Source organism: Epinephelus moara, unplaced genomic scaffold (assembly GCF_006386435.1).
Source record: "Epinephelus moara isolate mb unplaced genomic scaffold, YSFRI_EMoa_1.0 scaffold759, whole genome shotgun sequence".
NCBI lineage: Eukaryota > Metazoa > Chordata > Actinopteri > Perciformes > Serranidae > Epinephelus > Epinephelus moara.
In genome coordinates, this window is record NW_026082717.1 from 4,867 (window position 1) to 15,424 (window position 10,558).

The window sequence follows — 10,558 nt, forward strand, 5'->3', positions numbered from 1 at the left end:
ACGCTCACCGACGGCCTGACTTTGGTCGACAGCCGACCGTCAGCTTGGTGTGTCAGCAGTGAAGAAATGTGGCGGCGCGACACGTCTGTGACAAGACAGAGGAACAGGACGCACAGTATTCTGTCATGACTCAGATAGCTCACATTCAGTAGGTGAGATAGTAATATTCAGGAGGATGATGATGACGAGGAGCAGCGACATGTAGCCTGGACGCAGACAGAGACAGAGCGTCAGTGTGGAGACAGAGACGGAGGACAGCTCCGTCCCTTCAGCCGCAATGTCAAATTCAAGACACGGGGAGAGAGTGGAGACAGACAGAGAGGACATGTGTGTGTTTATTCTGTCTCATGCTGCAGATTGTCCTGTTGAATAGAACAATAAAACACATCAGACTCAGTGTGTAAAGTTTCTCTGAGTTTTTTCCTTTTGGATGACGGATTAAAAAAACACCATAAAAAGGACTCTGTGTGCGACGGCCTTTAATCATGTGACTCTCAGACCTTTAAAATGATCTCAGACTGAATGAATCAAATCCTGACAGTGAAACGAATCATTTCTCAGGGTTTTTGTATCCACTGATTTACAGGCGTCTTTTTCACTGTGGGAAGAAGTGTTTCTGTGCCGCATGACGTGAGGGACTTGGAAGTTGGAGTAACTGGGTCTGGCAACTATATCAAACTGGTTTAAGCCCAGTGCTGCTCCTGGACGCCTGATGTCGATGTGTGTGCCAAGTTTCAGGAGTTTTTTAGGTTTACCAAGTGTTCAGAAGCACCTCCATAAATTCAATCACACATCCAAACATACAAACAGATTTGAATGATTATAAATAGTGACTGTAGCTCATCTGTCCATTTATGGGCCGAGTCAGCTCTGAACATCAAACAGAGAAGAAACTACCAGAAAAAGTTTATTTTCTCAAACTGCAGGTTCAGTTCAGACTCAACGTTAGACCCCGCCCACCAGGGCAAGAGGGGAGAGGGAGGGGGGGTCTGTGTCCAAACTGGGACGTCCCACTGGAAATGTCTTCTGTGTGAAGTGGTGAAGCAGTTAGATCGTCCCGGGCTCCGCACACAGCTGACTTCTCTTGTCCCTGCTCTGCAAAGTCAAAGGTAAGATGTGTTCATGTGTTCATCAGGTGACGCCGCTCTGCTGCACTAACCTGTCAAGCTTTCACTCCTTAGTCTGCAGGGTGAATGTGTGTGTGTGTGTGTGTGTGTGTGTGTGTGTGTGTGTGAGAGAGACTCTCCGGCAGATTTAGGTTTGAATGTTTCAGCTGCTGTAAAAGTGCACTTTTATTTTCAGGCAGAAGTTTTGTGGAGTTTTTCTTTAAAACACAGTTAGTTGTGCTCTGAGATGAGATGAGATGAGATGAGATGAGATGAATCCTCGTCTCTCTGTCAGCTGCAATAAATATAATCAAATAAGCAATTTGTTTTTCTGCCAGTTTGACCAAAATGAATCGAGCAGCAGAGGCGTTTCTTCTCAGAGTATCAACCACACACACAGCCGGTCTGCTGCAGTCTCAACACCCAGGATTGAAAGTTCACACTTGATTACCTGCAGCAGATTCTCCTGCAGCTGCCTGAGCTCTAAATTCCTCCTCCTGGTTCTCCACAGTTTAAAGTCAGTGTGTGAGATGAGTGACATCAACACTCCTCTGTCATTAAATCAGTCCTGCAGGTAAACAGGCTGTGATTAGGAGGGTTCATTCTCTGTGGAGGTATTGTGTGCCACATCGGCAACAGGAGGAGGAGGAGGTGGGGGGGTAAAGCTCAGGGGAGGAGGGAGGTGTGACTGATATGAGCTCTAATTTGTGCACAGTCTTTGTTGTGTGCTAACCTGAGGGTTGATTTACTGCTGTCACATAATCAGACTTTAGTTCAGACGCTGTGTTGGTGAAGAGTTCCCAGTTTGTCTGAATGCAGCATTAATCTGTGAAAATAAAGCAACTAAACAGAAAGAAAGAAAGAAAGAAAGAAGGGAGGGAGGGAGGGAGGGAGAGAGGAAGAGGAGGAGGAGGAGCGGGGGTGGATGGGATTCCAACAAAGCCTGATAGAGCAATGGGAGCCTGTTCCCAACAAATATCTCCCTCTGTCTCCCTCCCTCCCTCTGCGACTCCCCCCGCTCTGATTACTCCCATGTAAAGGAATGTGGGTTGCCATGGTGACGGGTTACCAGCTGTTTAAAGTGCTCTGTTAGTTAGTTCAGATGCCTTGGAGTGTCGGGACGTCACTGGAGCTCACCCACGGGGAGAGGGTCTGTGTCTGCACGGGCTCAACTCAGGACGGCTCGTTATGATCTGATCTCTGCGGCATAAACAACGTGTCAAACTGTTTCCTGTTTCGATGTGACATCACCTCCACGCACAAAGCCAGCTTGATAAAGAAAGAGATGAATGTGTGTCTGCAGAGTTTGGTCCTGATCTGATTTCTGTAGCACACAATGTGTCCAAGCTTCCTGTCTCAGTGTGACATCACTTCCACACACAAAGACCTTTTCTGCTTGTGTGTTTAACTTTTTGTAGCATCACAGCGTCACTGTGCAGAGTCGTGCTAACATGTTTGACTCATGAAGGCTGTTTTCACCTTCATCTGCTGAAGGAGAGAAGTTTCTCTCAGTGTGCATTCAACACGTGAACGTACGAGATGATTTTTGGAAGCCAGTTGTCTGAACAGCCGAGAGAAGAAGAAGAAGAAGAAGAAGAAGAAGAAGAAGAAGAAGAAGTGGTGGTCTGATACAGAACAATTACACAGACGTGACGTGGACGCCTGAAGAAGCCTCCTGAGAACAGAATGTTCAGAAATGTGTCCGGCAGTGAAGCTGTTGTCTTTTGTTCCAGTCTACAGGACAGAGTGTGTTTCAGTCTGCACAGCTACACTAATATTCTTAAAGTAAAATAGAGTCACGTCTCAGTGTCCTCTCATGTCCTCGGTCCTCACACTGACTCAGTGTCCTGCTCTCTGCGCTGGTCACACCTGTTGATGAAGACAAAGTGTCTGCATTAGTATGAGTGAGGAGGAGACACAGCGTCTCTGGCTGCTTAATTGTTGAGGTGGCCGGTCTAGACTGAAGTGGGAGGAGGAGGAGGAGGAGGAGGAAGGGGAGGGGGTGGTGGTGCTGAGGATGCTGGGAAATACCGGGCCAGCTTGGCAATCTGTAGAAAAGCTCTAATCCCCCGACGGGAAGAGAGGATTGTGAAGAATCTGGAGTTTAGTGTGAGAAAGAAGGATGTGATGAAACAGAGCGAGGGACGGAGACAGAGAGACACAGGTCACAGGGACGGAGACAGAGAGACACAGGTCACAGGGACGGAGACAGAGAGACACAGGTCACAGGGACAAAGTCTGGGACAGGAGCATGATACAGAAACTTTTAAAGGGGACAGAAGTGATGTGGGTTTAGAGAGAGACATGAGACGGTGAAGGTGACTCAGAGTGTTGATGGAAAACTTTGGATGGTTTCAGGTCTTTAAATCTTCCTGTGTGGCAGCAGAACAAACAGCTGATGGAAAATCCTCCTGAGCTGCTGCAGCCTGTTATTACTGATTTAACTGCAGCACGAACTGCACTTATATAAGGCTGGGGGGAATACAGATTCAGATCCCAAATTTTTGCGATAAAGTGACAAATATAAAACAGAAATTGGATTTTCAAATTTCCTACAGTCCCTGAACACATTTTCTTTCACTGTCTTTTTTCTAACTCCAGGATTTCATCTCTCAAACATCAAAGGGAAAGTTTTAAAAATCTAATAACTGATTTATGGAGGAGGGAGGGTCATGGATCTTCCTCCGGTCACTCAGGGAGGGTCACACCCAGCCACACCCTCCTCTGATAAATAAAGAGCAGTGTTGTGGTTCATTATTTCATTTCTCTCTGGTGCTTGAGTTCAGACAGTGAGATGACTGTAACGATCAGAGCTGTGGTGATGTTCACTCTGACTCGTCGGCTGGCTGTCTCACTGAGCACATACACTTAAAGCCTTCTGACCTCTCACAGTTTACACACCACACAAAGACTGAGACAGGTCGTTGGACACGACTCGAGTCATTTCAAGCAGTGAGGTTTGATGATAAGATCTGAGAGCAAAGATTTCAGTTCATCTTTGCAGAGAGGCCGAAGAGGGCTGATGAAAGCAGCTCCACACTGTTACACACAGAACTGGAGTCACTAATTAATGACTTTAGACTCGAGCTGACAACTTGACTTGGACACTAACACCAACGACTTGTGACCTCACTGGGACCTGAGCCTTCTGTCTTCAGAGTGCTTGATACCTTAAAGAATATGTGGTCACAGAAACAGGAAGTGCAGTTTGCAAAGTGTGTAAAAACTAAAGACGGAGACGCAACAACCTCCAACTGACACACAGCAACACACATGACCCAGAGTGAACGTGTGAATGTCCAATGAGAGTGAAGTAAACAGGAAACAGAGGCTCTGTCCTGATGGAGGAGAACACAGGTCAGGTTACATGGATCCTGATCTCCTGATGTTTGTGCTCTTTGTGCTCAGAGTTTCCTGAGTGATGGGGATGAGTGGTGGTCTCTCTCAGACTGCTCTTTGTCCAGGACACTCAGAGGGGTTTCCCCCCCGAGCCTCCAGGGAGCAGCTGAATGTGTCAGGTGTCGTATGGCTGGGTGAGGACGCAGCTCAGACTGAAGGAACATCTTTATAACGAAGCAAAAAATCAGAGGTCGCTGAGATCGACCTGTTCACTGACTCCACCTCTGGAAAACTCACTGACCACACAGGGTCAGACCTTGACTGTTATGTTCCTGCTGGTGGTAAAGGACTGTCTTCATCCTCTCAGTTTATCGTTTTGTCTTGATGCTGACCCTCCGCTGAGTCTGAGAGGAGGAACAGGTGTAACGGAAGCTGTCAGGTGACGACAGAGACAGGAAATAAACTCCATCACAGAAAATGACTGAAGACAAAAAGGTCCTCTGATGTGAAGGTTCTTTTTGCTTCTTGGATTTTAAGTCCATGTCTCTGATGTGAAAAATGGAGTCTATGGAGAAAGGTTTTCATATAGTGTAATATAGATATAGATACTGGATGTGCATTTGAAGTTTTGTGTTGCGACATCAGAAGGAAACAAACCGTGAAACTCGTCACAACACAGTCACCAGAATAAATGTACTTCTGCAAACCATGAATACATTTCTACCATATTATTATCCTGCTGAGACTTTATGTTGTCCGACAGCTCGACACTGTGGTTAACGTGCGGTCGTGTTTAGGCACAAAAACACTTGGTTAGAAAAAGATCAGCTTCAGTTACACAGTCTCTGCAGGAAAGGCGGCCATGTCTCGCTGCTAACTAACGGCTTTTGTGGCGCTGTCCTGGCAGGAAACACTGCAACCAAAGATAAAGGTGTTGAACAGTGTCTGCAGGCGTCTCTCCATCCACCATCTCCTCCACCTCCTGACGACACAGTCAGCTCAGATACTACGTCACTTTACAAATGGTATGATGCATATGAAATGTATTCGTTGCAGAAACACAGAATGGCAATATTTTTTCCTGGCCTTTGGATGCATCCATCTTTTCCATCCAGTTCATTGCACTTGACAAACCTCAGATTTGATCTCATGAACAGCAGGTCGGTCGGTCGGTTTTAAGAATGTGTGTGTGCAGAGCTGAGAACACAGACAGACAGAGGAGATCAGTGTTTCTTGTCTCCTCTCAGTCCTTTGCATGCTGCTGTTGTTTGTCTGTGCTGTTTGTTGGCACACACACGGCTGCAGGTTGTTTGTCCAGGCTTCAGAGCCGCCTGTTATGTCACCGAGGAGATGAAGAAAGAATTCCTCTAAATGTGCTGCTGTAGAGAGCATGTGAAGGCAAGGGAGGCAGGAAGGAGACAGATATTAGAGTCAGATTCAGACGTGTGTATGAGCAGCAGCAGTGCTTACCTAACTAACCTCCCAAATTAAATACAGAGAGGAGAGAAAGAGTCTCTTTATGAGCCTCCACTTTCCCTTTTAGCCTCAGCGCTGTTTGATTAGAGCGCAGCTTTCCAAATAAAATAATTTGTTTTGCTGTTACGTCAGCGCGTCCGGCCTCCTCCTTCCTGCCGAGCCGAGTCCAGTAACTCAAACAGGAATATGTTAAAGCCGACATACGACAGGAACACCGCGTCCCTCCAAATCAAACACTGACCCCACTCTCTGTGGACATGACACTCTGTGATCCCGTTAAGCTCCCACTCCCACTCAGACACGTTACCTTCACATGTGTCAGGAGATCTTTTGACGAAACTTCCCGTCAGCAGAGCACCTTGTTTTTTTCTGAAGCACAGAGACGTTTCCTTGTGTGCAGCTTATTTGGAGACGTCACCGTCTGCGTCCACTGCCAGGGTGCCTGTATTTTTCCACGTCTGAGCTGCTCATGACTTCTCATCTCTGGAACTTTCTCTAACAGTGGTCACCATTGTAAAAGTGCTGCCTCCACTCTGCAGAGAGCAGCGGGAGATTTTCCTCTGACAGGTGGAAACAGACAAAGACGCAATCATGGTGTTTTATATTCTCTCTTCAGAAAACAGACTGCAGAGACAGACGTTAAAGTCTGGGCATCACACGTTCTTCTTCTCAGTCACACATGTTTTATTCTGACTGCTGAGATACCAACACACACGTCCATACATCACATCATCATACAGCATGACACCTGCAGACACACCTGCAGACACACCTGCAGAGACACCTGGAGAGACATGTGCAGAGACACCTGCAGAGACACCTGCAGACAAACGACTGAACCAGTTGTATTTCGGTGACTCATCGTCAGTTTCCAGCACCAAACTTTGGTGTCTTTTAGCGACCTGTTGGTGTTATCCTGCGGAGGTAGTGCCACAAAAAGCTTTTATTTTTAATTTGTATTTTCACCAGGACATCCCTGTGTTTGCCCACGGGAACAGCGCCATGAAAAGCAGATGATGTTCCTCCTTCCATCACCTCAGCCTCCTTAAAGCCTCCAAGTGTGTTTGTAGAGACTTGTTTCTGTTTTCCCAGCAGGGTTAGTGCTGCCACCCAAGAAAACCCCAAAACCTAAATTAAGAAATCTGACAAGGGATTTACAATGCCCTGCTCAGTATTTAATGCAATGATAACACACTAATGCATTCATCCCAGAATCAGATGTTTTTCTTGGTTTTGATCTTAACACAAAATGTATTTTGTGATTTTGACATGAAGATCTCACCATTACAAGTTATTTAAAAAGTTAATTGTCCAAAATAATCATTTAGTGATGACAAGGAAACAAAACAATCCAACAGTCCAGCTCGTGTCACCAAACTGTGTGGAACTAAAATAAAACAGATCCTGTGTCAGCCTCGAGGAGGTTTTCTCCAAACAGCTGGACAAAAACAACCAAATCACCAGAACAAAATGTTTCTGGTAACCACGGACACGGGGACGTCGTTATGGATTATGGATGTGTTTTTCATGTTTTAATAACTCTGTGGTTAACGTGTGGTTATGTTTAGCAACAAAAGCCATTTGGTTATAGTTTGGAAAAGATCAGGTTTTGGCTTAAAATACTTATTTTTGGGGGCCTAACCCCCTCGAGACACTCAGAGGCAAGTTACTAAAAAAACACCCACAGTTGGTGGCAGAGAGTCTGCTGGAACTAAACAACCAGTTGAGTTGTTTGTTGGTGTTGAACAGTGTCTGCAGCTCAGCAGGTGTCTCTGCAGGTGTCTCTCCAGGCGTCTCTCCAGGTGTCTCTCCAGGCGTCTCTCCAGGTGTGTCTGCAGGTGTCTCACCATCCACCATCCCCTCCACTTCCTGATGACACAGTCAGCTCAGATACTATGTCACTGTAGAAACACTGAGATGATACGTATGAAACATACAGATGTATCTGTGTATTTGCAGTTTGCAGAAACAAACACTGCCAACATTCTCTTCAGGTGCCGGGGCCGATAAACACATGATTGTAGTATAAACAGCGTAAAATCACAGCTGTAGTTTTTGGAGGACGCTGTGTGCGAGTTTCATCTGATGACAAAACATGTGCAAACCTGCTGTGAAGAAAGAATGCGACGTGGTAAACACCTGGATCACACGTCAGTCACTCCTGAGCACTGACCGACAGTTCTGACAACAGAAGAAAAATGCAGCTGCAGGCGAACGTTCACCAACTCTTTGTTGTCCAAATGACAGAACGTTCTCATGTCGCTCGAGGACTCGTCCAACAACAACATGTCAACACAATTCACCTCAAGTCATCTGCAAACTTTCTCCTTTTCACTGCATCTGTCTGAACACGTCGTCCTATTCAGGCGCTGCGTGTCAAGAGGCCCTCGCACCAGTTTCAGGACGCCCGGCAACCAGCCAAGCGAAGTGCCCCGCCCCCCAAATGTCACGTTCAGTTTCCCTCAAGGCGAAGCTTTTCACTTCCTGCCAGTCTGAGCTGATAATGGCTGCTCATGATGGAGGAACAAAAGGAGAAATATTCTAAAGATCAGCCCGTCTGGTTTTATTGGTGCACTGTTGGTGTAAACCTGCTGCCCTCTGAGGTGCAGGAATCCCAACTATTCCCAGCTCTGTTTTGTAAATCTCATTATCCCCCGCTGATCTCCTGCAGCGTTCAGTATATGGTCCAAACTGTGTCAGCTCTCTCAGTGTTTGCTCCTTCTGCAGCTCAGACAGCAGACACTGCTCTTTATGATATCAAGCCACAACATAAAGCAGGCGAGTGACAGAGAACTTTGATCTCTACAGACCCAGATATACCATACGTCTTTGATGTGAGATGGTTTGTGGATGTCTGGCTGAACAGCTGATTTAATGGAGGTGCAGAGGGAGATAACTAATAGAGGAAGAGAGACGAAGACCAAGCAATGTCACGCTCCATTATCGAACAAAGGAGCCCTTATTTAGTCCTTCAGATGAGACGTGATAGTGGAAGAGCAGCAGGGACGCAGAGGGTTCCCAACAATGGAGCTCAGACGATCAGATGGAGAGACGATAGAGAGATGGGGGACGACTCTCACAGGAAATCAGACCTTTCTACATGAAGAGGTCGTGTTATCCTTCTGATTGGATCAAAAAGAGCCCGTGAGACAGAACAAACTCCTCAGGAGGTGTTTTGAGTCATTACTTGTAATTAGCTTTATATAAACACACAAGGTTTCATCAGGTCAGGTGACGAAGCAGAGAACACTTTAACACATGCTCACAAACACACATCAAACATTTAACTGTGACAATATCAAACAGAGTAAAGCTTCATTATAACTCACAGAGTTCACAGACAAAACAAATGTATTTAACCAGACAGTTTTCTCCACATATACGACACGCTAACATTATTAGCACAAGTCTATGGCATTTACAATTGCACAAATTAGCCTAGAAGCTAGCAGAGTTTTCCTCTACTCACATGAGGTCAGGAGAGATCACACACAGGTCTGCGAGAGAGAGAGAGAGAGAGAGAGAGAGAGAAAGAGAGAGAAATAGAGAGAAATAGAGAGAGAGAGAGAGAGAGAGAGAGAGAGGGAGTTACTCTGTGGAGGATTTATTGTCTGTAAGAGTGATTTAGATGTCAGAATATTACACACGTGCCTGTTTTCTGAAAAATAAAAAATAGGTTTTTGTTCTCACCGGCTAACCGGTCAGGTGGTGGTTTGCGGAGTTCAGCATTGTGGGCGTCACCATCTTGGATTTGAGGCCGTTAACATGTTGATTTCTACATGTGAACATGGAGGTCTGTGGGGACGCACTCTAGTGGACATTAGAGGAACTGCAGGTTTGGATTCAGGTTTCAGTCCTGGAGGACGATGCTTAATAACTGTTTAATAATTCCTCAGATGCAGACGATTAAACACTTGATCGCTCAGCTCTGGGCGTCAGCTGCTATTGATCACCAACATCCTGATCACATGACGACTAATCAAACATCAACAGATCCATTTGTATTCACCTGTCTGTCTGTCTGTCTGTCTCCACAGCCTTTGAAGATGAGGGTGTGGATTGTCTTCCTCCTGTGCCTGGCCGGCCATGCCATGGCTGCTCCTGTAAGTTACAGTGTGTGTGTGGGTGTGTGTGTGTGTGTGTGTGTATGTATGCGTGTGTGTGTGTGTGTGTGTGAGAGATCATTGTCTACTTCTGACTTCCTATCCTCAAGTGTTTTTAGCTTCATGTGCACAAGTTGTAATGTTTAATCTGTGTGTGTGTGTGTGTGTGTGTGTGTGTGTGTGTGTCAGACTGAGGAGGAGCCCTTCGTGGATGAGCTGGTCATTGAGGAACCAGTTGCTGAGGTCAGTCCAGATGTTCATCCTGTTTCAGAGTCTCATGTTGTTCTAACGTGTTCTCGTCACGACTCGTCAAATATCATTGCTTTGTCAGTGACCTTTAACATCTACATCGACGCTGTAGGTGTCTCTAGGTGTCTCTAGGTGTGTCTCTAGGCATCTCTAGGTGTGTCTCTAGGTGTGTCTCTAGGTGTGTCTCTAGGCATCTCTAGGCATCTCTAGGTGTGTCTCTAGGTGTCTCTAGGCGTGTTTAGGCATCTCTAGGTGTGTCTCTAGGTGTCTCTAGGCGTCTCTAGG

The 10,558-nt window shown here is 46.1% G+C and overlaps 1 protein-coding gene across 2 annotated transcripts in view; it reads left to right on the forward strand.

Moving 5' to 3' along the window:
- Positions 1-987: 987 nt before the first annotated feature.
- sparc (secreted protein, acidic, cysteine-rich (osteonectin)) overlaps positions 988-10,558 on the forward strand; it is a 24,920-nt gene continuing 15,349 nt past the window's right edge. The window contains exons 1-3 of one of the 2 annotated variants that reach the window (XM_050040060.1): positions 988-1,109; positions 9,959-10,024; positions 10,214-10,267. In XM_050040060.1, the coding sequence (XP_049896017.1) occupies positions 9,968-10,024; positions 10,214-10,267 (111 nt within the window). In that variant the 5' untranslated portion in view covers positions 988-1,109; positions 9,959-9,967. The remainder of the gene's footprint in view (positions 1,110-9,958; positions 10,025-10,213; positions 10,268-10,558) is intronic. The other variant, XM_050040061.1, reaches the window with a different exon arrangement.